We start from the raw sequence: 27,455 nt of genomic DNA, 5'->3' as shown, positions 1-27,455 counted from the left end.
TCCTTTTTGATGTTTTCTCTTAGTGGTAGATCCAGAACAGGTTAGTTTTGAGATGGAGGACAGACAATATTGTGTTTGAACATCACTACTGGCAATGAGCACACTAGTTAGTCAGGTAGGGAAACCCATAGGGTAGGGATAGGAAGGCACTTTTTCTTATTGTTGAATACATCATCTGTTGAAAATGATGAAAACTAGTCTGCCTCCTTCTTCTGGCCTATAACAGTAGGCAGTTTATCTTTCTTCCAGTATTTAACCAGACTGACTCTTCCTGCTTATTGTAGGTTATGTTCCATATGGCCTAATGTTTCAAACATACCATCCCTGTTTTCCAAATAATACCAACAAAGGGTCCAAGTGCCTCTCAATGCCATCCACCTCCTTAATACAGGACAAGACCTCTTCCCAGTACTTACATACCTGTCCACAAGCCCACCATATGTGCCAGTAGGTGCCCTCCTTCTCGCTTCCCCTCCACCACGACGAGCTGGTTGCTGGGAACATCTGTGTGTGCCTAGCCGGGGGTATTAGCAGCAATGCAGTAGCTTAAAAGCATGTAGCTTGTAATGTGTTGCTACTGACGTTTTGGCTACCCAACTACACATATGGGCCCATAAATTATTGTTCACTTCCCTTACCAGGTCTACTTGCCATTGATCTCTCACTTTCAACAGGTTCTGTGGTTCGGCTAGGAGGATGTCTTTATAAAGCTGGATATTATTTCTTTGTCCTAAGATATATAAAGCTTTTTTCAAATGGGATCAGCTCCCTTTTGAGGTTCGCACCCCATTTCCCATCTGTCAATGCCCCCTTATGCTAAAGACAGAAAAAGACAGAGGGGCCTATCTGTAGCCATTCCTCTAGCTCTTGCAGGGATATAAACCGATCTCCCATCCACACCTGCCCTTCTTTTTCCAGGCCCGCGTCATACCATGCCCGACAGCTATTTGGATCGTATATGGCATCTCTAATGGGGGCTCACTTACAGTGTCGCAGCGAGTGCCACATAGATAACCATCTCGTATCAGCCTTTTCCCTCCAAAGCTCAGAGGACCTGGAGGACTGAGTGTTTTAGAATTCAAATAGACAGTGCGATGAATCTGATGGACTCCTCACTGTTTTCTCAGCTGTGATCTGCTCCCATGTGGCCAGGGGATGGCAGCCGCTACCTGATCCTGACCCTGGGGGTGGCTGTATGAGGGAGGATCACATGGGGGGAGACAACCTCCAGAGATATACCCCCGAGTTCATCGGGTGAGACACGGTATCCCCCTTTCTCCTTTCAGGATTAATCCGCCATTTGTAACAATCTAATGGGCCATTGTGATATCTTCCCTCTTTCACCCATAGAGAAGAGTGGAAAGCTTTGGTCACATACGAAAAGGCAAATCTCACTAACCTGCCTTGTAAAATTATGAAAGACTTTTCCCAGCTCCTCATACTCTTCCAAACATAGTTTTTCTTTAAAACTAATGGCAAACATGTATACAACATTCTCAAACAGGGACTTCTATGCCCACAATCCCCACAACACTGGGACGAAGGAGAGGAGTAATGATGGTCACCTCCTACTGTCAGCAGTCTAGTCCTTCCTCAAATCCTATTGTCCAGAGCAATATAAAAAGGTAGAAAGACTCAGGAAGTGTGAGCGAGGTCCCTGGCGGATCTGGCTGCAGGAATCTCGTGCTGGAAAAGGAAGTGATGAATTCTGCTCTGTCAAGAAAAGAAAGGGGGGAATCCTTGCCTCCCAACTGCGGGGGACTGCAAAGCACTGGAAGTGGCAAGGAGACCAGTCTGCCCCCTGTAGGTGGAAGTGGAACCCCTGAGCACCAGCAAAGCCCCACAGACCAGAAGAGACTGCAGTATGCCTCACAAAGGAGGAAACACTAGGAGGTTTGTTTTCTTACCCAAGTAGGGTGGAGCCCATTGAAGCCTATGGACAGAAACCTAAAAGACTTTGCTGGCGTGAGAGGGTTGCACCTCTCAGCAGGAGGAGTGCAGGAGAGGACGGTACACTCCGGGCGGAGGCTCGCAAACATGAGACACACAGAAAAGGTTACCGGAACAGAAGTAGGGACGCAGCAGATGGGCAGGAAAAGCCATGGAGACACAAGGGGCTGCGCAGAAGCTCCTGGGTATAGGGCCACTTGTGGAAGCAGAATTCGTCAGTCCAGATCGAGGGAAGAAGCCAGCGTGTGACGACGGTGCCGCACAGAACGCGAGAGACACCTCAGCTGACGCCAGGGTGGAAGGGCAACGAATGAAGCAGCTGGTCCACAAAGGCGTGGACTGAGTCGGAGATGCTGGAAGAGACCGGCGAGTCTGCCCTAACAGTTGGGCACCCCTGGGCATTCTGACAAGTGCACCAGCCGTATTTGATAAATATAACACTGTTAATGATGAAAAGAGCATAAGAAGACTATATAAATGCAGCCAAGACACAGTACTGAAACAATACCCAATAAGAAGAATGTTTGTATACGGACTAGACAGTGTCTAAAGAAACCCCAATCCAATACAGGTGCATGAGATGCCAGTGTGGGTTTGAGGATTGAGCAAGTGCTATCATAGGCAAATATAAAAGTAATTTATAGACCATTTTTGTATAACTAAGGAACCGTGAATCAATTAAAAGAAATCCTGGCATGCAAGTATGCCAGGTGGATGGGATTGAGTGAAGATTCATGGCAGGAGAGTACACCAGGCAATCTGCAGAGTTAAAGGAAATCTTACAGAAAGACAGGTGCAAAAGCTGCGATTTAAAACAAGAACTTTATGAGTCCAGTGAAGGAACAAAGGAACTGTTGATTAAAGTGGAACTTTTGCCAACCTTTTCAAGAAACCAGGGGAAAGGAACCATCCTCTGGATCCAAGGGTCTCTACCTTGGAGAACATTGTTGTTGTAGTCATTATTACATTTTGGTTTTCAACACTTTTTGCTAACATCAAGAAAAATACATTTCCTTGCACCCTTTGTTTTGTTTTAGTGTGAAGGTCAGGATAGTACGTTTGTGGACACAAGGACAGCTTTTCAGTTATTGACTTCCTGACATAGATTGATCCTTAGGTAGGAAACTCCTTTTAGAACAGGGCCAGTTAGGCAGTTTCCCAACCTGTTTTTGTTTCACTAAATGTCTTTACTTGAGAATATGAATACCTTGTGTCCGACTCATTTCTGACCCCTCACAACAGCCCGCCCCATGATACCCACAGCAACTCTCCAAGAGCCACTGGGCGCAACACGCATTTCTAGAGGGAGCCACTGTTTAACCATTTGAGGATCTGAATGATCTGTAAGATATCACCATTACTGCGAACACCATTACTGTAATTCCGAAATTATCGACTGGTTGGCAAATACTTTATGCGAAAATATAGATGGGGATTGGTTTGAGGTATACATTAAAAGGGGTGTATGTGGGGGGCAGGGTGCGTGCGGGTGGTTTCCCCTGCATTTTTTTTTCACATAAAGTATTTGCAATGAATTTAAAATTTTCGATATTCAAAGTCATATTTGCAGTATTTTACACTATTTTGACCCTAAACTGTGTTGCTCTAATATAGGTTTCTAAGTCGGGGAACTCCACCCCTCCTAAGTTCTTGGGAAGGACCAATGTGTTATAACTAATCCAGGGTTTAGTATCCCCCCCAAAATTCTCAGCAACTCCTCCTTTACGCTTCCCAGGAAGTACCTTGGGAGCATCATAGACAGCAACTGGAAGAGGTAAAGGAACTTGGGCAGAACATTCATCTTAAGGATATTCATGCAAGCCATTCAGCAAAATGTCAGTTTGGCCCATTTGAACAAGCATGCCTTCACCCCAGCCCACAGCTCCGTGTAGTTCTCTGAGAAGAGAACTTGTACGTCTCTCGGTAAGTTAACCCCCAGATACCTACGACACTGTTCTGCAAATATAAATCCCCTTCAATTAATGAGCTTCATGACTTCCAATTTTGTGCATCCCTGCGGCATGACTATGCATTTTTCCTTGAAGCTGAGTGCTGCCCATAGACCCGTACCTCTTCCAGGATGTAGGCCATCGTCTCAGCCGGTTCTGTAATACACATCAAAATGTCATCCACGAAAAGCTCCAGTTTGCATTCCTGCCCACCTACTTCCATACCCCGAATTTCCTCCCTCTGACAAACTCTGTCCGCCAGAGGCTTCATCACAAGCGCATACAGCAGTGGGGAGAGGGGGAATCCCTGCCGGGTCCCTCTTTCCAAGACTATTTCATTAGCAAAGACACCATTAACCAGTAACCTAGCCATTGGCCTAGAGTATATCGCATTTCATCCAATTGCCTCCAAACTCAAATTTTAACAAGGCCTCTTCCATGAAGGTTCAACTGACCCTGTGAAAGGTTTTTTCGGCGTCCAATGAAATAAGGACGGTCTCAGCCAGTTGCATCTCCAGAAGAGACATTAAGTCCAGCGTTTTCCTCACGTTGTCTGCCCGTGCCTATTCTAAACAAACCCCACTTAGTCCGAGTGGATCAATGCAGGGAAAGGTTTCTCAAACTGGTGGCTAAGACCCTAGTAAACATTTTGGCATCCATGTTGATCAGAGAGTTACCTATAGGCTGCACAGCTGGAGGTGTCTATCCCAGCGTCAGGCATCAGTGTGACCAAGCCTTGAGAAACGAGGGAGGTGGTTCCCCAGTCAACAGCAGATCATTAAATACTTTTACCAGGAAGGGCGACAGCAAACCATTAAAATATTTGTACAAATGTCTAGTATACCCGTCCTCCCTTGGGGCTTTCCGGGAGGTCAGCCCCTTGATTGCACATTGCACCTCTTCTAGTGTAATCTCGCTATCTAGCCGACTTCGTGCTGTGGGCCAAAGCACAGGCCGTTCTATCTCATGGAGATAGTCATGTGCTTTTTTTCTTCTTTTTTTAAAAAATTCGGTTTTATTGGTTTTAACACAAACAGAGAATAGAAAGAAACAATAAAATAAAGTTACACATTGTATGATACACCATTGGTAACATTCGGTTACATAACAAAGACAAGGGACATTATATCATAACGAGGTTTGGAACATAAGTCTCAGTTGCCATTTTGAGGTGTATTTACCTTAACTAAAGAACTGCGCCCCGCCCCCCTCCTTGTTCTGGCACACATCCGTTGAACGTTATTGAAATGTGAGAACATAGAATGCACAGTAGTCATATATCCTCTGTCTGGTCGCGCAGTGAGCACTCATTCTGAGAACTCTTCCATTGATGCTGATTGGATTTCCTTTTTCATCAGGACCCTTCAGGCTCCTCCGATTAGGATTTGTGATTCGTTAAGTCTTTATTTTTAAAGTCCATCCATAGGGCCTCACATTGGGCGGCCTTGCCGTGTAGAGAGGCAGTTATGGTTTCCGTGAAGTAGATATTTGTGGCTAAGGCGATCCATTCATTCTTTCCGGGCACCACAGCTGATTTCCATTTGATCACTAATAGCGCCCTGGCCGCTAGTAGTAGGTGGGGAGTCAAGCCCTTCACTCTGATCCAGTCATCTTCATCTCTTTCCAAGCCGAAAAGTACTAAGTAGGGGTCAGCGTCTCTTTGGATGCCTTCTATCTCTTTAATCCACCGCAGGACCTCGCTCCAGAATACTTTAATGCGCGGGCAGGCCCACCACATGTGTCAGTAATTAGCTATTTGACCACATTTCCTCCAGCATGTTGGGTTCATTGTTTGGGACATTTTGGATAGCCTAAGGGGATCGTATTGCCACCTGTGCAGTTTGATGGCATGAAGCTTGTATTGACAGGATATAGACTTTGTGGAGGCCTCTCTACACATTATATCCCATTGATCGGGGTGTATTCCCTCCCCAAAGTCTTTTTCCCATCTCGACCTCAGGGGTTTCGTGGATCCGTCTCCCGAGGCTATTAGTTCCTGGTACATTACTGATATAAGACCTTTCATCTCGGCTTTAGAGTCTAAGATTTTCTCGAATGGGGTCAGGTCTCTGTTCAATTTGTCTTTCCACTCTGCCTTTGTTAGGACCCCTTTCAGTTGGATGTACTGGAATGTGGATAGGGTGCCTATACCCAATGCTTCAGTCAATTCTGATAAGAGTGATGAATGAGTCTTTCCTCTGCAGCTGTCCCACTCTCTCCAAGCCCGCCTCATACCACGATTGGAACCTACCCACGCCTGGGATATGATTGTTTATGCCGGGCGACCATAAGTGACTGAGTGGGGACGGCCAGGTAGTGATTTTGCGCATTTCTTTGCCTGTACACCATATACTCCATATGGTGCTCATTATGGGGTGGCCTTTGATTTTCCATAGCACCCTTTTGTGCGGAGTCCATAGCCATTCCGATACCGTGGCCGGGGACAGATAGTGGTTATCCATTTGGACCCATTGAAGGTTTTGGTGATCTCTAAGGTGTGGGATTAAGACATGGAACTGGGCAGCTTTGTAGTAAGTACTCCAGTCAGGGAGGCCACCCCTCCCTTATCCTTGGGGAGCGTCCGTGTGGTATATGGGATCCTTGGTTTCTTCCCCTGCCATATGAATCTCGTCATGATCTTTTTAGCTTCAATAAAGAACCCTTTTGGTATCTCAACTGGGAGCATTTGGAAGGGATACAGGAAGCGGGGAAGGCACACCATCTTGACTGCATTAACTCAGCCAGGCCAGGAGATCGTGAGTCTGCTCCATTTCTTAAGGTCAGTTGCGAATCGCTGGAGGAGTGGGGGGGAAGTTGGCTTCAAATAGGTCATTCAGGATTTTGGTAATCTGTATGCCCAGATACTGGAGTGCGCGGTGTTCCAGCTTAAGGCCTAGTGGGAGAAACTTGGCGTCATTCTCTTCTGCGGTTCCTTGAAGGGGTAACAGAATGGACTTTGTCTTATTTACTTTAAAGCCGGAGAATTGGCCGTATTCGTCCATTAGTCTGAGGGGATGGACTCTGAGGGGTTGGTTATGTGGAGGAGAATGTCGTCCGCATAGAGTGCTATTTTGTATTCTTTCGGGCCTAGCCGATCCCCTCTATCACAGGGTCGGATCTCACCTTTTGTTCCAGGGGTTCCAACGAAAGTGCAAATAGGATTGCAGAGAGGGGGCATCCCTGTCTAGTCCCTCGCTTCAATTCAAACCATCGGGAGTATTCCCCGTTTACCAATACCGATGCCATGGGGGATGTGTATATCGCTTGCATTCCCTTTCTAGCTTTGGGGCCTATTCCGACCTTCTGGAGGACTGCTCACAGAAATTCCCACTCCACTCTATCAAAGGCCTTTTCTGCATCAATTGACAATAGAACAGGGTCATTGGGGAGGTCATGGGCCACGTGGATAAGGTGTAGTGTTTTGCGCATGGAGTCAGCTCCCTGTCTCCCGAGTATAAACCCGACTTGATCTGGGTGGACCAGGCGGGGCATTAGGGTTTCCAATCTGGCTGCTAGTACCCTGGCATAAATTTTGGCGTCAAGATTAAGAAGGGAAATAGGATGCTATGATCCGCAATTTTTAGGGTCCCTCCCCTCTTTGGGGATCACTGTCATCAATGCTTTTTTAAAAGAGTCTGGGGCCACGCCTGTCTCTAATATTTGGTTAAATAATTCTGATAGGAAAGGCGTTAATTGGTTAGCAAATGTTTTATAGAAACCAGCAGTGTAGCCTTCCTCTCCCAGGGATTTGCCCAGTGTCAACCTTATAATTGCGTCTTGGATCTCCTGTTCAGTGATTGGGGAGTCGAGGAGCTCAGTTTCTGCAGTCGTTATTGTGGGCATAGTGACTGATGATAGATAAGAGTTTATGTCTAGTTGGTCAGGGGTTATTTCGGAGGTGTAAAGCTTTTCATAGAAATTGGTGAAGGATTCCGGGATGGTGCGGGGGATAAGGGGACAGGGGGTGGAGTCCTCAGTGATTTCATTTACCTTGCATTCTGCTCTTTGTTCCCCAAGTCTAGCAGCCAATAAGGCATCGGCTTTATCTCCTTTTTCATAGAATTTCTGTTTTAGAAACTGCAATGTGCGTACCACTTGGTTGTGTTCTAAGAACCGTAGTTCTTCCCTTTTTTGCTGGGCTGTTTTCATTTTTCCCAGGTCTATCTTACGGTCTTTCCTCATCTCTCCCTCTAATTGACTTATTTCAGCCCGTAACCTTTGCTGTATGATCTTCCTCTCCCTCTTCTTGGAGGACCCTTCTCGTATTAGGGCACCTTCTCCATGTGGCCTTCCCAGCCTCCCAGACCATTTGATTGGAAACCTCCCCGTCATTATTCATTTTAAAATATTCATCAATTTCGGTCTCCATGCTTACTATGAAGACCAAGTCTTTCCAGAGGGTCTCATTGCACCTCCACTTCCCTCCCATGATGGGTAGATCGGCCCAGGAGATATCTACGAGTACCATGTCGTGATTTGACCAGGTTATTGGAATGATATCCGAGTGTTGTGCAGTGGTTGTGAGATCGCTTGTGAGGTATATGTAGTCAATACGCGTAAATGTGTGGTGGGGGTTTGAATAGAAGGTCTATCCAGTTGCGCCAGGGTGCATGATTCTCCACACGTCCTTCATGCCATACAGGTCCATTATCTCAGCCAGTGCATTGCGCCCGCCCCTTTATTTTGGTGTCTTGTTTCGGGGTTGCCTGGTTTCCAATCCGTCTCCGGGTAAGCCCATTCATTGAAGTCTCCCCCCAGGATAACATGCCCTGTGGCCTCTAACATTATTTTAGGGATCACTTTGTCAAGGAATGCGGTCTGTCCAGTGTTTGGTGCGTATACGGTGGCGATAGTTACTTTAACTTTAGCTATTTTACCCGTTATCGGGAGAGTATGGCCCACCAAGTCAGAACATGTCTTCTCCATTTCAAATTGGATTCCCTTCCTGAGTAGGATACCGACTCCTCCCTTCCTAAGCGGGCCCGAACCCCAACATTCCAGGCCTCCCCGCTTCCCCAGGATGCTCCGTTCCTCCCCTTTGGCAAACTTGGTCTCCTGCAAGGAGAGTATGTCAATGTTGGATCTGCGAAACTCCCTGAGCACCAATGACCTCTCGGTTGGTGAGTTCAAGCCTTTCACATTGATGGTCCCAAATCTGAGCGCGCCTCTCACCTTAAGTTTATCAGGTGATGCCATCGTCGGGTGTCTTTGGGGTATCGCTCACTTCCGGCGTGCCATTTTCAGCACTTTGACGGCGTCCGACTCTGACATGATGGAAGTGTTCAGTCCAGTATCGGACCACCAGTGGGACCGTTGCCTCACGGTCCCATTCAAGTATACCATCAAAACATACCGTTGAGCCCCCTTCACCCGTCCCCGCCCACCCCGCAACTTCATATCTTTCAACAATAACATCAAAAAAGGAAACAAAGGTATAACGATACGTGCGTTCTCCGGCCTTTCCTTCGGATAATCGTTTCCCCCCTTACTTCAGGGGGGTTGCCGCTGCCAGGCGCTGCCGTTTCCGCAGCCATCGCGTCGGTCCGTGCATTTAAGTACTTGGCTCCGAACAGTTCATTCGTGTAATTCAGTCTGTTGATTCAACCAGCTCAAGAGATCCGTCCTCATTTCCCATTTTCGGGCTTTTCAGGCGTGTTATTAGGGCGTCTATATTTTCTGGATCCTCTCACTCTCTTTCTTCTAGGGCCCTGGAGTTCCCATTGCATTCCGGCGTGTTCGGACTCGCTCCTTCCGCCTTCTCTGGGGGTTGCCCCAAGAATGTCCGCAATGCAGTCCTTGATCTCTTCCCCGGACCGGAGAATCCATTTTGTGCTGCCGTGTTCAAATGTGAGGGAGAAGGGGTACCCCCACCTGTATCTCGTGCCCCGCTCTTTTAGCCATTTCGTCAAGGGGCTGCAGAGATGCCTCAACGCCAGTGTGAGCGACGACAGGTCATGGAAGATGGTAATTTGGGCACCTCCCATTGTGATCGAGTCCCCGGACCTGGCCTTCATCAGGATCCTATTTCTGTCCCGATATTGGTGGAATCTTGCGAGGACAGAGCGCGGGCCACCTGGAGGTCCGTCTGCCCTCTGGATCCGTTCAGTTTTGGGCTTGTCTATGTCTTTATCCACCATTAAAATTTTGATGATATCATGTATTGTAGCTTTAAGTGAGTCTTCGGTTTCTCCCTCGGATTCCGGAATACTGAAAAATCGGAGGTTGTTCCTCCTTCCTCTGTTTTCCAAATCGTCCATTTTCAGATGCATCTCCTCTTCCCTCTTCTCGATGCTGCGTATCCTCGTGTCCATTTGGGCTTCAAGGGTGTCAATTGAAGCTTGGTTGTTCTCGACCCCTTCCAACCTCTCCTCAAAGTTGTCCATTCGCTGGGTAATTCTGTTTTTTCTTTTTTTTAAACTCTTATTTTATTGATTTTAATAACAAAAACATATAAAATAAAGAATACACAACAACCACAAAAAAGAAAACAGAAGACAGTGGCTCCCCAACTCAGCCCCTTTCCCTCCACTGCTATACACCTTGTCTTCTCTCCATCGCAATTACATATTTTGTCATCCTTTATGTTATCACGTTTTAAATTTCTCCCCAACTTCAATATGATTTTTCCATACCCCTGGACACATGCCCTCCCCACAATCAAATGGCAAACCCTCTCTAACAATCATCACGAATATTCGGGAACATCCCTCTTCCGAGTCTGGCACAGTTCTTTGGGATTGAGTGATTAGATAATGTTTATAAGGATCCAAGACGTTCAGAGGATGCAGCACTCTTCCATACTCAATCTCCATCTTGTTACAATAACTAATGTCCTCTCTCCACTGCTCCACCTTAGGAGCTCTAAGTCTACCCCACCTCATCGCCACTCTCCCCTTAGCTAAAAGTAACATCAACCCGTCAATTTCCTCACTCGCCCTGGGACCTGCCTGGTTTTACCCAGCAAGGCCATCTGCAGCAATGGTTCCACCCTTTTCCCGATAATGTTGCTCAGTGTCTCGAAAACGTGTTCCCAGAATCGCAACACCGGGGGTGGGTGGGGGAGGGGGACTCCATGTAACATGGCAGGAGTATAGTAAATCGGATGCAGATACTTAAAATGAATCAACTTAAAACGACTGTTAAGGGCTACCTGCCTTGTTTGTGCACAGCAATATCTTCAGACCCCTTCCGATACAGTGGCTCCCAGAGAAGCCTCCCACCTCCGTCCAGAGGACTCTGCCCATCCCATTCTCTGCCCATCCCATTCGGATGTCCTGTATTTTGCTATACACTTTAGACACTATGCTGCTGGTATCCACTCGTTCTATCATCTCATGTAGAATAGGGGCTGCTCCCGGTTCCCTCGGAATGGTAGAGAAGAGATTCTTCAGGGACCCCTGCAGTCTGAAACATAAAAACAGATCTAGAGACGATATTGCTCCCTTGCTTCGTTACACTCCCACAGTAAGAACTTGTCCCTCTGGAAAGAAGTCCCGAAAACATGAGATGCCCAGATTTTTCATACAGCGTACAAATCCTAGTTCAGAGGTAAGCGGCAGACCCAAGACATATAAGATCGGAAGCTCTGGAGAATAAACCACCTCCACCTTTATTTTCCTCTCAATGTGAAACCAAGATCTGCAGGTTAATTGCACCATGTTCTCTGCTTTGGATGACCTGCCTGGCGCCATTAATACAACTGCCCATAAGAGAAATGGCGCTGCAAAAGCCTGCTCCACCTCCACATGACTCCTGTCCGGTCGTACCACAAACCAGTACACAAAGAATCCTGCTTGGGCAGCTTCATACTATATCTAAAAATCAGGCAGCACCAATCCCCCTCTGCATAATGGTGCTGTCAGCTTCCCTCATGACACACCCCCTGTTTGCCCACCCAGATAAACCGTGACACCACGGATTACACTTCGCAAAAGTAAACCTTCAGCAACACCAGAGGTATGTTAAGAAATTCATAAGGAAACCGGGGTACCAAGACCATTTTAACAAGCAAGATCCTCCCATAAAGTGTAAGCAGGAGCCCCATCCATCTGCCCATCGTAATTTGAGTATGTTCTAACAACCTTTCGTAATTAGCTTTATATAGCTCGTTCTGGGGTACGCACAATCTCTATCCCCATATACCAGGTATAAACCTCATACCACTGACATCCATAACTATCATGAAATCATCCAGTGCATTCAGTAAGCGGAAAAAGTACTGACTTCCTAACATTCATCCCAGAGAACTCTCCAAAGTGCAACACAACTGCCATCTGTAAGAACCTGAAGGAAACGACTAGGAAACACATACGTAACAGGAAACTAATCCCTGATAGGGAACCAGTCCTCCTGATTTCATGCCTTAACTTCAAAATCGGAGGACGGACACCATTACTGCATAGCGCTATGCCAAAGAGGAAACGTAGGTAGGTCAGGTTCCCGTTGGGAATAAGCAAGGAGGCACTAAGAGGGAGGGGCGTTGCGGGGGCGGGGGGGACACCTTGGTACACATACCCCAGTCCACAGAGGAAACACAGGCAGAAACAGAATTGGTCGGGAAGGGAGTAATGTAAAACGTACATCGCCAACCGGGGTGCAGGATCACGCTTGCTCCACCCAGGTACACACAACACTAAAGCACGGAGGAAACTGCCACTCCTTTATACCTGCCAACTAGACGGACAAGCTACAATACCAATCTCGCAGGATAACCATAGATGTGGAACAAAGAAACACAGACTAAGAGGTATAAAAAACTAAAATAAAAACAACAAACCCAAACTTGAAAACCTCAATTTTCCCCATAGACTTCTCACACAGACACCGACACAACCACTTCTCCGCACAACAACTCGCATGTACTTCACCACACCATTACATCAGACAAACAACAAATAAACCGTATCAACAGCACATGGGGACTTGATCCCATAACCTCACTCAAGCTCAGCGCACAGTAGAAACCGAACTGAAGTTGCCAACAGAATATCACAGCTCTCCCTCTCTTACTCCAACTACACCCTGCAAACCGCCAACCCCTTCTTTTTCAGATGCGCCAGAGCGTCTGGGGACCACTTCCGGTGGTGACGGTGCACAATACAAATACCTTTAACAGAACATGATCAGGTCTAGATTATTCTGCAGATCCTTGACATAGATTACCAATTATCTGCATAGAGGGAGACCACTACCTTATGTTTGTATAACCACATTCCTCTATGAACATACTTGTCTCTGAGGATTTCAGCTAACAGTTCAATCGCCAAAGCAAACAACAAAGGACAGAGAGGGCAGCACCATTGTGTGCCTTTCCTCAGTAATATATTAGGGGTTAGCTGGCCATTCACTCGAATTCTCGTGGTAGGCAGAGTATAAAGCAGTGAAACCATAGAGATGAACCCCCCCCCACATCCATCCTCCACAATATCGCAAAAAGGAAGGGCCATTCAACTGAATATAAAACCTTTTCTGCAGCCAATATGCCGCTACAATGGACTCGTACTGCTGGACCCCATATATTAGTCCAAACATCTGCCACAAGTCCATAAGAAGTGGCGCACCTTGGTATGAATCCCGAATGATCCGATTTCACACATCTATGCATCAAAGGTGCTAACCTTGTGGCCAGTAGTTTAGCCAGAATGTTATTATCTAAGTTGATGAGTGAAATGGGGTGGTAGAAAGAACATTCATCAGCTGCTTTACCGGGAATCAGCAATACAGCAACCACTGCCTCTCTCATAGATTCCGGTAATTGACATCTATCAAAGCCTGCTGGTATAACTCTGCAAGATGCGGAGCCAACTTCAACCAAAAGTGTTTATAAAACTCGACCGTGAAGCCAACAGGCCCGGGAGCCCGCACAGACAATGCCTTGATAGCTAATAGGATTTCTTGTACCGTTATGGGCGCAACCAAACATTGCCTCTCTGCATCAGTGCACCGGTAGAGTGCCACCCGATCAAGATAATCGTGCATCTCAGATTGTGAAACTTGAGTCTGTGAAGAATAGAGACTAGGGGTGTCACGGTATTAGTTTTAGGACGGTACAATAACTTTCTTGCCAAATGACGGTATATCATGGTTATCGCGGTATAGCAGGTGGAGTTAACTAATCTTAACAAATATTTTCTAAAAGGTCATAAATTGTCAGATTTATCATCACAAACAAAACCAGGAACCCAGGGCCAGAATTGGGCTTTTCAACATACTTTCCACTGAAATGCCACCCCTTGCTTCCACCAAACACAAAAACACGTGTGGAGAGGAGGAGGGGTGGGGAGGGGAGAGGGGGAAGCACTGCTGCGACTAGCAAAGCAAACTGAATAGCTTTTCTTAAGTGGTCATTTCGGCTTTTAGCCCCCCCCACTGGCTACTGGTGAAGATGAACATGTTGCCATCTTGATAACCTGCATGCCACAGATCAAAGGAGTCTGATGGTAGTATACGCTTGTGCGCATACACACACACGCACCCAAGCACTCTCTCTTTACGTTACAGCCTTTAGTTTACTTGTGGGCCAAAAGGTGTTCAGTAATCACGGACATGTTACACTTTGGTATGGCAGCAGGGAATACCCACAGAGATGAGTAAATTTCGCACTGTGACTTATTATATGTAAATTCAATGATGGAACCAGGGAAATCCCCCATTGTCATATGTTTAGAAAACATTATCCATTATAAATATATAAACCCCAAACCGCCAACCCAAAGTAAACCCTTTTCCTTCTTGGCACTGTATTTATTCTTCCTATTGCTAACATATTGATTTTGTGTCAGGCACGTGTGGTTGATGGAATGGCATTAAAAACTGCTCCAACTGAAACTACTTGGCAGACGGCACATCCAACAGTGCAAGACCAAGACTGCGCAGCACTTGCTTACTGCAGCCTTTCCAAATCAGACTGAAAAGCACACTTAACGGTATGAATGGTATACCGGTATAAACAATGTGACGGTTATTATTGTTCAATTAAGTGGTTCACGGTATCTTTAACGGTATACCGTAATACCGTTACATCCCTAATAGAGACAAGTATAAAATGTACAGAATTCTTGAACAATATCCCCATCTGTATACTTCAGTTCCCCTTGTCCCCCAACACTCATGCTCTCGGTACGTCAGTCCTTGCAGTCCTGGCAATCAGCCCGCCCGGATGTTGTCCCTCTCCATTTTTCCAAACAGCCAACTTCCCCAAGAGAAACCTCACCCCTCTCTGCGCCACTTGCTGAACACGTCCAGCTCCTACCTGATCTCCATCTGTCTGGCGGGCATACTTCTAGATCCTACATCTGTTTTCATTTGCCAAGACGTGTCTCACAATCTGCCAGTTCCCTCTGAATCTGCTTTAATGTCCCAGATTCCTTTGAAATGCACTCCCCTCTAACCACACACTTAAAAACTCTCCCACAGCACTGCATATGAGTCAACCGAACCTACATTCTCCTCAAAATTGAAATCAACAACACGTAATCCCAGTGCAAAAGACCTCATCAGACAGCCCCTTGCTCTTAAACGCACAGGGTGGTCTTCTGCCCATCCTTCCTAATATCCCCAAAGTCAATGCCACTGGTGTGTGTTCGGATAGTATGCATGCTAGTATCATGCCCTCAGCCACCCAGCCCACAATTGCGTCTGACACCAAAAAGTAGTCCAATCGGGACACCGATTGGTGGACAGTGGCCTGAAATGTATAGCTTTCTTCACTTTCACGTCTAGTTATCCAAATGTCCTTTAACTCCCATGCCCAGCTGAGGTCCCGCAATGTACAGGTCGCCTTCAGGAGGGGTCTCTACTCACCCCATCCCGTAGTCCTTTCGAAGTCCAGCTCTAACACTGCATTAAAATCTCCCGCCCATATAATCATTCCACCAGAGTTCTTATCTAGTTGCTGGGCGATCCACGCCAGAGTTTCCAATGAGTTTTGATTCGGGCCATAGTAGTTGATCAAAGTAACTGCCTGGCCGTGTATAGATCCTAACACCAGCACCAGCCGCCCCTCCTGATCTTTAATCATCCTAGTGTGACGGAACCCAACTGAGCGTTACAGCAGTATGCAGACCCCCTTTAATAGGAGGAATATGAGGAAAAGTAGCAATGACACCCCCATCTTCGTCCAAATCGTGCCTCCCCAAATGAAGTCAAGTGGGTCTCTTGGAGAAATTCTATTTCGACCTGGTGGCATTGCATATACAATGGTACCTTGCGAGATTTAGACAGGCAATTAAAACCCTTAATGTTCCATGCCATACATTTATACATTTAAGGACCTTAGCCATACTCTTGTGTCACCTGCTTAACAGGCGGTGGCTTCCCCGATGTGTATCTAGTGTCACTGCATGACCCAGTCAAATAGCAACAAAAAGCAGAGAGTTGGGCAATAACGAGCCCATGAGCCACCATCCTCCCCCAACACCCATTCTATCACCAACTGCCCGCCCAAAAACAATCCCATCCCACCTGACCCCCCCCGCAACAGCAACCCCAATCTGCCAGTTAACTCCTCCTTCCAAAAAACTGTTACTATCATATGCTCTCGCACGAGGGCCACTATAGCACCCAGCCACCCCCACACCCCAACAACAGTGTTCATCACTCCCTGCAACCTCCATTGCAGTTATTCCAAAACCAACATCACTTATTCATCATGGGGATGCCTCCCCATGTTCATTATTCACCCTGTATCTCGGGACCCTTGGTAGTGTCTCCATAAACGTGTTGGCTTCTTCCGGGGCTGAAAACACAGTAAACGTCCCTCATGTTCCACTCTCAGTTTAGTGTGGAAGAGCATGGCGCACTTCATGACCCTCTCAGCCGCTTCTGTTCATCGGTATATGTATGCCTGGATGCTTGCACCGTACCTGAGAAATCTTGGAAAATTCAGATATCCTCCCCTTTGTATGAGAATGACCGTTTCTGTCTGGCCTACCGCAAGGCTAAATCTCTGTCCGGTTCAACATGCAGGTCATAATTGGTCTTGCAGGCATTCCAGGAATCATCTTACTTCCACTAGGAATTCAGTGCGCTCTTTCCACTATGAATACTGCCTAGAGGTCTTTGCCTTCAAGTATCTCACGCCAAATGGACTCAACCAGGTGTTCCATAAACCATTGGTCAACCGATTCGGGGACACCCACTATTCTCAAGTTATTCCTCCTGGATAGCGATTCAAAATCCTCCTGCTTCGCCGCCAATTACTTAAGAGCCCTCTTAAACTGTGCAATGTCCTGGGATGCGGATGAGTATATATCCTCAACTGTCGAGACATAGCCCTCAACCTCATCCATGCATGTGGTCTACTTTACACGGTAGTGTGTCCATCATTCCTTCCAATGATTGGATGCCAGCTTGAAGTTGATTAAACATTGCCTTAATATCCTTACGGGCCCCATTAGGATCCAAAGAGGAGGATTGAGAGCTCCTGCTAGGAGGTTCATCCATTACTTTGTGGCGGTTGGCGTGACTGGGTGTTTCAAAGAGCAGCGTTGCCTGCTGCGCCCCCCCCTTTATGCGACTTCGACATGGTGTTGCACTGCAAGCTTATTTTCAATATTCCGCCTCTCTCCTCATGAAGTCCAAAGGATCCACTCGATTGCAGCCAAAATGTGTTCCAGTATAAAATACCAAGTCTCAATAGGCATCCCCCCCCAAGCCTGGTGTCTAGCTGTCCCGGGCAACGGGGGCCCAGCGAAACGAGGGATCATCCAACAGTAGGTGCCACACATGTTAAGCACCACACCCACCCACAGGTATTCCTCAATGTTTATCGATAGCACATCTATTCCCTACCCCCAGGGATGGCCCAGACTCCTGCCACCAAATGTCTGTGTACAGATCGTACTTGTCCACTTTAAAACTTTGGCTATCTCAGTGTATGGATTGACTGTTCCCATATATACTAAAAGACCCTCACGCATTGTAGGAGTATGCAGCAAACATGGGGTGCATAGCAAAACCACAGCATCCTCTGAACATGGTGGTAGCAACACAGATCCTCCAAGCTCCCTTGGTATGCTAGGGTGTTCAATAACAGAGCGTGGCACAAACCTCTATCAGTACACGTCAGTCCTTCCTTGTCTCTCCTCCAAGCAGGTCTGCAGGGCGTAACTTCCCCTCTGCTTCCCCTGTAGTGCCAGTACCTCTTTTCACTGCGGGGCAGCACCTCTTTGCAATTCTTTAACAGTTGTCACATTGGGATTCCTATACCAGACAACATCCCAAGCTTCGGCATGCTCCTGGCTCTCCAAGCAGAATCACAGGCCTCCTAGAGCAAGTCTCTGCTATAGTAGCCCAGGAGTCCACACCAGTCAGTGCACTAATCCCTCAGTGCCATGTCTGCCAGTGCAATGCACGGACCACTCCGCCTGCCTCTGCATCTCCAGATCAGCACTCCTTGTGGCACCACACGAAAGGCCTGCTCCCCATCTGGGTGCTTCCCCCTCCTCTCCCAGCCACTCCACCGTAGCCAGAGTGAACTTTGCCTTGGTTGTCTAACCAGGGAATGCAGGGTGTCGGGTGACCCCTCTTGGCTCTCGATCCACTTGTCGCGTCAATGTGACTCACCCCGTAGGTGCCGGGCCTCACCGACTACTCTTCTCCACTTCACGCCGCGGGGGCCCCAGCTAAGCTGCAGAGAATCAGTTTATGAAATGTCTGCATTCCACAAGCCACAGCGCTCTCTCCCTCGCAACGCCGCTGCCACCTCAAAAGGGCACAACGCTGCCACCACTTCAAAGGGTGCCAGCCCCACTTCTCCTGGGCCGACCCTTCAAAGGAAAATCTCTGCAAGGTCCTCCGTACCTTTCACGTGTCTTCCCGCGTCAGTGCCGAAGGCAGGGCCCTGCGCCCACTGTGGTGCACCAGTTTGCAGCTCCACGCAGCCCGGAGCCGCCAATGTTTGAGGACGTACCCCTATAATTCCAACAGCTGATTTGCCATAAAACACTGCACTGGTGCAGCTAGGAGATTCTGGATATCCTCTGGATATAATGAGGAGGCTCACAGCTCTGCGGCCACCTTGGCTGGGCTCGCTAGCGCCCCCCGATAGTCCTGTACTTTCTCCACATTTTCATCCCCTCCCGTTGCATGCAATTCCTGGTAGAAGCCATCAAAGCATCGAGTTATATCCTCTGGAGTTTTACACCTCTCTCTTTCCTTTCCTGCAATTTCTCTCACCTGCTAATTCACTTTCTGGGTTCTTAGTCTATTTGTCAGACTGGTATCTGCTTTGTCACCCTTCTCGTAGTATTGTTGTCATACCAAATTTAGTGTGTGATAGATTTGTAATAGTATGCCAGAGGGCGGGGGCGTCAACAATATCACAAGTGAGTATCTAGGGCCCATCCGAAAGCTTTCCCGTGGCAATAACTAAGGACTCAGACATGGGGCAAGTAATACAGTCTTTCATTCTCCAATAGACAGGGATCATAAAAGAAACCACAAATGTCTGGCAATCTCAGCTTCCGAGCCTATGTCACCCAGTTTTATATCATGGTGATGTGCAAACGTTAACATCATCCACAAAAACCTATGTGAACCCTGTATTGGTTAGCTCAGGTTTAATACCTATGGAGCTCTTATACATCTGGATTCTCACTGGTCTTCCCACGTCAGGTGGCTTCGCCTCAGACTTCACAACCCCAAAACTATCTATTACTTTGTTGCAGGGTCACATGAAGACCATTGGCCTGTGCAACATTCTACACCACCCCATGATCTGAACGTCTGGATTGGCTGGAGCGGATCCCCCACCAGGCCTGGGTCCCGGTTTCGTTCCCAGCGCTCGGTGTACCTTTTCAAGGTAATGAGAAAGACTGTGTCCCCATTGTTGCCACTGGTCTGATCACCTAGCCTGAGAGAGTGCCTGCACGTTTCAGTTTTTGGTGGACAACGCATGTATCAATCTTGTCTGCTTCACTGGGAACAGCTCCTCTTTTCACCATGAGCAAATAGCCATTGTTCGGCTCGGCTGGGTCACCTGTGCGAGGACCTCAAAACGTAGGTTTTCTGTCTACGATTATGAGGATTTAGCGCCGGCGGTAATAGCACCACCCAACCCTATTGGGTCCACTGGACCCAATGGGGAGTGGGAACTTACTGCCAGCACTAATAGCGCAAGACCGAGTAGCGGTAAGGCTATTTGCGCGGGTGGTATTCCCGATGGGCCAGACTCCTGATGAGGCCCATAGCGTTTCTTTGGACCATATGTATGCTACTATTTCTTTGTACCAAGCTACAGCCCTCCATCCCTCCTAAGGTAACCCTGGCTGCTCCATCCACGCTACCAAATACTCAGATGGTACAGTCTTATACTAAGAGTGGAGTTTTGTACGGTCTCCGTTGTATGGTTTTACTAAGCCCTTAGTTGGACTTCAGAAAAAACTCTAACTCCCCAACCTTAATTATTACCCTTATCCACCCCCCACATATATTTGCGGCCAAATTGGGACCAAAAAATTAGATGGATTTGACCAAATCTCTGAGATGAAACTACCATATCCCACACTTTGGCTGTGATGAATGGTTCAGAGGGAATCCAGTTTAAGAGTAGAAGAATGTTTGATGTGTAACCATGTAAGATGTCGAGGGCAGTTTGGGGCCTACCCCCCACCACACCCTCCCATGCCTATTAGTGTTCTTAGTCTGGAATTGTGGCTGCAATCATGTTGGTCACAATAAGTGGAAGAGATTGGGCCTCTTTTTTAAAATATGAAATTGGTCAGGGAATTTGTTTTTCTCCAAACTAGGGGATATGTCTCGAACAGAGTCAGAGAAGTTGTTGATGGTCTTTATCTGAGCTTGTGAAGGTTATCTGCAGGAAGCAGATAACTGAGTAGACTTGTCAAAGGCTGCGATTAAATCAAGGTGGAGAGTTTGGGATAGAATAGAGGATGAGTTAGATCCGTCTCAACTAAAAGACTTGTTCACACTCTATATTAATCAACAAACCACAAGACCTTATTTTATGAAATTCCCTTTTGGAAAAAATACATATGTGGTATCTGTTTCACCTAAATTGTTTACATAATTTGGAGATTATTAGCCCTAGGTTTGGCCTACATAGAGCTGAACGCTTATTTAGGCTGTGTAAAACAAATTCTCTGGAATCACTTTATCATTTGGTTCTGGAATGTCCCATACCTATGCAGAAGATCATTCTGTATTTGGGAAAATGGGTACATTCTGTTTCAACTGTAATACCTTAAAATGTATGGCCCAGATTGACTGATAAAAGTATGATAGCTATGATTATTGCATTAGTGGCATTTTAAAAAGATTTTAATGAAATTGTGAGAATGTATTAGCACATTTAAAATGTTTGTGATCAAGTGGATATGTTGAATCTTTTGTGACGAATCCTACGGATCCCTCACTAAACCCCTGCCTAACGTCTCTTCCCAGGGGGCAAGAGAAGGGCAGGCGCTTCTGGATCCTGACCTTGGGGGTGGTGTACTTCAGGAGGATCACCTGGGAGGAGACCCGGCCCAGTTTGGTGAGGAGAACCTGTGGTATGAGACAGTATTTGTCCTCTAAAAGGGAGAACCTTTTAAGGTTGTCAGAACAGGTAATGGCTTATTGCCATTATGATGTAACTGAACCACATACAAGATCTGTGACTATAGGCACAAATGCCATAAAACCTGAACAGACCATTCAAGGTTCTTCAGGATAAACATCCTCCTTACTCCCAAAGGTATAATGGAAAGGAATTTCAAAACATTGCTTTAAATAAAGCGTCTTTTGTATCAACACATTTTAATGGTTCATCCTTAAATAACTCCAAGGGAAATAAATCTACCCTCAATACCAAGAAATTACTAAAATGAACTAACTTTGTTGTTGAGGACTACAAGACCCATAATCCTGTAAGTACTGGTACGAGGAAGAGTCATATTGTAGTAGTAGTCAGGCAATTAAGCCTAATAGCTCACACCTGAGGGAAGCATCTTGTTAATGCTCTATAGAGCTGCTGTTGGAGAAAGGCAAAAAACTGGAGGATGGGAGCTGCATTAACAAACACCTTCCAGTTCAGCTATCGACCAGGAGATGGTAATTGTGTGAAGAGTCTGGGTGGAAATATGCAACTTAAGATTTATGGTAATAACTACGGGAACTACCATTTGGAGTTAAAAAATTCACAGTCTTAGAATGGAAAATGCAAGTTTTATCTAGAAAATGTCAGCATCACCCAGTTTATAGTGATTTTATGACACTTTAAAATAGTTTAGTTTACATTTTTTAAACAAGGGGGAGGCGGGTAACAAAAAGTTGCTGAAAAGAATATAATGGTGGTAGGCACAATGATGCTACAGTGCAGCGAGCATATGGAGGGCAGAGGGAGTGTGTGCGCAGAGAAAGCACAGAAGGGGAGAGGGCATAGTAAAGTGGTGACTGAAATAGAACATGTGTGAAGAGAGAATAGGGCCCTGGGGAAAATCCTTTCTTTCCATTTCTTCGGTGCCCTTCTCAATCTCGTGCACCCTCCTTTTTGTGCACACACACTTACTGGGGTGCATCTCTCCTTCCCTCCTGGGCATAATCTCTCACACATCCAGCTCCCTGTCATGCATGCCTCATCTGGCCCTCTTGCATGTACACATGCTCTAGCGCCACACACACCATCTTTCTAGCACTCTGGCCCCTATCTTACAATCCGGTGCTCTGTCTCACCCTTAAGTGAATACAAAAAGTGCCACAAACCATTTTCTGCTACTACGTTTCCCATTCAATGTTACAATATCCCGAGGGATGGAGTGTTGTGAACTGTGCAGATAGCACTACTGTAAGTAGAGTTCTAGTATATTCTATTGGTGAAGGCGATACCATGCGGTGCATTGTTTTCACAGTGAGCCAATGAGACTTAACAGAAAGTCAATAAATGTTACTTTTATCAATGTTTATCAAACCAAACATGTCCGAGGTACACTGAAAGGACACCGACCATTATTATAAGAGGAAGTGGACCAGGACTAGCAACAGGATGCAGGGTTCATACAAGGAAGGACATTAAACACATCAGAATACATGGATTAATACAAAGAAGCATGCACATTATGGATCACACAGGCTAACATGCAGCTGAAATACATAGAAAATAAACCAAATGATTAATTCTACCGCTTTTTTGACAGGAGAGCGATAAACTTTTCACAGGTAATTTAAAAGTTTCACACACGCTTTTAAAAAGCATGATTTGGTAAGAATTTGGATCTACGCAACTGAAATTGACTCAAAGACAAGTGTTCATGAGGATGAGAAAGTGTTCAGCAATTGGAATTTAAATGTATGGTTATGTGATCCTAGCTGTTCTAGGGCACTAAACATGAATATAAAGGAGCACATTCTTAGGAGATACAGAAGTATTGATTATTTGGAGTTTGCATTGTTTCAGTTACATTGTAAAGAAAATATAAATATTTCTTTGAATGGCAGATTTCGATTGATTCGGGGATAGTGAAAACCACAAAGAAGGGCAGGTGTTTGTATATAGAGTACGAATTTGGATTACGTGGTCTCCAAATGAACCTAAAAAGAACTTGCACTAGGTTTCAAGTTAGAAAAAGGGGATTAGGATATCAAGAATAAAGTATTCTGAGGCTAAAAAACAAAACCCATCAACCCATTGCAAGTTCCACTAGGGGCGTTGAAGCATCCCTATGAATGGGAAGGAACTAAGCCTTACTAAGGTGAGATAAAACGGAAAATTAGGACAGGCACAGCAGACATTATGTTAAAGTTATCTTTCAATACCACCTTTCTAACAAGCACTATTGACAATCATTCACTTTATTAGTTATTCCGTCAATGTTTTAGCGTTCTTGCACTACCAATGAGCAACCTTTACTTTATACAACATTTGTATTGCTTACCTGTCAAGTAGCCTTCCAAAGCCTTTGGGACCAACGACTGTGCACGTTTCAGATTGTCAGTGGAGCACTTGCCGGACTCCAGGCCAAAGGACATACCCATTCGCTTGAGAACCTCAATGTCATCGTGGATCTCAAACGCATTGTCAAAATTGAAGAGGTATTCAAACCTGTGCAATGGGGAGCAAGAACAAGAACAGGCATGAAACTATGCCCGACATGCATCATCAAGACCAACGTCTGTATAGCTCTAAGGGAATACCTTTTAAAGTTGATACGTCTGGATACTGTTTTTCCTAAGGTGGCACAAGAGCTGCCCCATTTTGATTCACTCACATCCAAATTCATGTAAACAAATGGCATGTGTTGCTTTCCTTCTAAAAACTGTATTTGCTGCAGGTTGATGATACAAACTGGAGAACAGCAAACAATCAGCATGCCATGGGTAGCATAGCTCAGTTGCAAAGCACTCCTCTTGGAAGCAAGAGGACGCAGAGTAACACAGGTTCAAATCCCGGGTCTGCGCTTAGAAGCCTCTTTGGTATTGAGCATGTTATAAAAAACAATTATGATAATAATAATGCCAATTTGGAAGATGAAACTCAAGATGTGCCATGAAAAAACAGTTCTCACCGATTATAAATGCAGCATACAGAACAACGACTGAACAAACGGCATTGGGAGAAGCCAATGATTTATAGGCAGAGTGGCAGAAACATCTTTTCAAATGCAAAATGAGTGAATGGTATACACAATGTAATTATAAACGACACCTTCATGCTTATGCCCCAAAGTGTTTTCCCATGATAAGTCCTAAAAAAGACGACACTTGTCTACACTCTTCTATGGTAAACGTTTGCATAAAGTTGCTCACTATAAAATAGCAGATTATGCTTTACATGATAAAGTAAAAAACACACACAATAAATAGAACCAGAAAGCTAATAAATATGGATTTCATCAGACATCAATGGAACATTAGTACACTATTTGGGATTTGGCCGGCTCTTGTGGGATGAAAACATATTAGTATTAATAATAATAAAAATAATAATACATGACTAGTTCATATCTAGTAGGGTGTTTGGAGGCAGCCAGAGGACTATGGAGTCCAGGGGAAGCCACTCGCTCTATATGAGAGACCCCCCCTAGGGTCTGCCTCTCCTCCTTAACCCCAAACAGCAAGCAGATTACACAACGGGTACAATGAAAGCAGCATTACAACAGCGCTGTTTGTGAGCCGGCTAGCATAGTGGGTGACGCTCTTGCAGTGGCTATTGTGTCGATTCACCAGGTCTTGTCACTTCTCCCCGTGGGGGGGGGGGGCTTTCCTATGATGCTAGGGAGGTGCGTCCACTAACCAATAGTCCCCCTAGGACTGGTAATATGCAGGAGGCCCTCATAGGGAGGGACTCCCCACCTGGGGATAAGGACGACCACCTGGGAATCACTTTCCCTAAACCTAGTTCACATACAACAATACCATATCTTTGCCCACCTTTTTCACTTCCACCACTTATAGAACTATGTTCTATTGTAACATCGCGGCTCTGCCCAATATGGTAAATACTGAGACGAAGAAGAGCATAAGAAACCTATGGGGAAACAATAGGCAAATCTATGCATGTACTTACACGGGGAGGTCTACCAGAGACATGAAGAACATCTCAGAGACTGTACACTATGAGGCTGCCATTACGCAAGGGTGGAGCTATCAACTTCAAATGTGTAGTAAGAACCAGTTAGTTGGTGGGTGATGCTCACAGCACGCAGGTGAGACGTGCAAAAGAAGTTGGAGAGACAGCTGGTCAGTCTAGTTGGCCCAGAAATGTTTTTCCTCCATGGCTTCCTTGCCTCGCTCTGCTGTCTCCTCCTTGGCTATCTTGCTCTCTCCTCCTTCCTCTTCTGCCCCACCTCAGGCTTCTTCTACACCTCCGCAGGGCATACCGCTGATTTGTACCCCTTCCTGAAAGTCTTTTAAGGCCGGCAACCTTCTCCATATTGCCACTCTAAACTCCCGCTCAGCTGTCAAAACTCATCTGACATCTGCCGCCTCCTTGAAGAACTTGACCTCGATGTCCTCAGTCTCATCCAGCCCCCCGTCCTGATGAAGGCCGTATCAGATATGAGGCTCACTTAGCCCATACAGACGGCTGAAACACCTGGTGTAGACGCACCTTTTTAAAACCAGTGTATCGTCACTGTTCTCTGAGTGAACATTTTGTCATTTGTTGTGTTGTCCTTGTTAGAAATGTTCAATTGTTCTTTCTAGAACACTGCCCACTAGATCATGGCAGTGAAGGATTCATTTCCTGTTTTGATACACAAGCAATTGAAATAATTATTGTTTATGCTTTTGTGTTCTTTTTACCCTGTATGATGATGATGGAAAAATCTTTTTTTTGTTTGACCAATGCAAAACGTTTAATTATAAAAATCAAAGTAGTAACTTCTTCTGGGTACTAAAAATTGAGTGTTGTGTACAACTGTTTTGGCTTTAGGACTTGAGCAGAGTGCAAAAGTGAACCTTTCTTGACCTATTCAATTGTATTTTTGTTTCATAAGTAGCCCTCCTGGGCAGAATAGGGTCCTCACCAGGAGCACGAATTAAGAAATCTCAGTCTCACTGAGACATAGTTCACGGCCAGCTCTGTTACGAGTTTTGCCACTCTCCTCCCAGACGGCTACAAGATCCTCTCCACGCCCAGGGGTGTAGCCCTGATCTTCCCTGAGTGGATTCCAGCCTCTGTTATTCCTATGCAGGCCTACTCCTCTTTCGAATGCCTCGTCTGCAGGCTCTCTCTCTCTCCTAGCCATTCCCTTACTGTGGCTACCATCTATAGGCCACAGTGTCAGATCTCCTCCTTCCTCTCAGAGTGGGCTGACCTCTCCTCTTCCCTCCTGGTCTTGACCACTCAACTCCTCCTTCTTGGAGCCTAACATCCACCTAGATGCTTCATGTCCTTCCTCTGGACTCTTTCGCAATCTCTGCAACTCTCTCTCACTCTCTATCCTCCCCTCTGGCCCGACTCACTCTGCAGGGCACCCTCTGGATGTTTTGATCTCTACAGACCTTCCCCTTTCTATCCGTCTCACCACTCCTCTCTCCTGGAATGATCACGTTCTCCTTTCCTCCCAGCTCACACTCTCCACCCCTCAGGCCAAGCCAACTCCAGCACTGCCACCTACCTTCTCGGTTATCCGATCCATGAAGCGTGTGTCATTTGAGCCTTTTGCCGCCACTTTCTCACCCCCCAGTCCCCTTCGGCTGGCTCACACCCGACACAGCTCTTTCTATGCTCCACTCTGCTCTATCTGATACTCTTGATGTTCTTGACCCTGCCATGAGGATCCACCTGAAGCCCAAAGCCAAGTGCAATTCCTGGTACGACTCAGACCTAGTCACCCTTAAATGCAAGTGCGGGGTGGCTGAGAGGAAATGGCATGCTTCCTGTACATCCTCTGACAAACTGGCCTGCCACCTGCCCCAAAGGCAATACCGGCTCTCTATCCACACCAAGAAGAGAGCCATCATCCAAGCCAGAGTCTCTGCGGCATCGAACAACTCAGCCGAACTCTTTACAATCTGCAAGGAGCTGGTCAATTTTGCTGCAGTCTCTACCTTGCCTGTCCCCTCCCAGGCCCTCTGCACGGCCCTGGCTTCTCATTTCATCTCTAAAACTCAGGA

At 46.2% G+C, this 27,455-nt stretch overlaps 1 protein-coding gene across 3 annotated transcripts in view; it reads right to left on the bottom strand.

Moving 5' to 3' along the window:
* TFDP2 (transcription factor Dp-2) overlaps positions 1-27,455 on the bottom strand; it is a 751,258-nt gene that overhangs the window by 156,163 nt on the left and 567,640 nt on the right. For all 3 annotated transcript variants that reach the window (XM_069618279.1, XM_069618278.1, XM_069618277.1), the window contains one exon: positions 23,771-23,937. In XM_069618279.1, coding sequence (XP_069474380.1) covers positions 23,771-23,937 — 167 coding nt within the window. The remainder of the gene's footprint in view (positions 1-23,770; positions 23,938-27,455) is intronic.

Source organism: Ambystoma mexicanum, chromosome 10 (genome assembly GCF_040938575.1).
Source record: "Ambystoma mexicanum isolate Mex_15411 chromosome 10, UKY_AmexF1_1, whole genome shotgun sequence".
Classification (NCBI taxonomy): domain Eukaryota; kingdom Metazoa; phylum Chordata; class Amphibia; order Caudata; family Ambystomatidae; genus Ambystoma; species Ambystoma mexicanum.
This window is presented reverse-complemented; position numbering and strand designations above follow the sequence as displayed.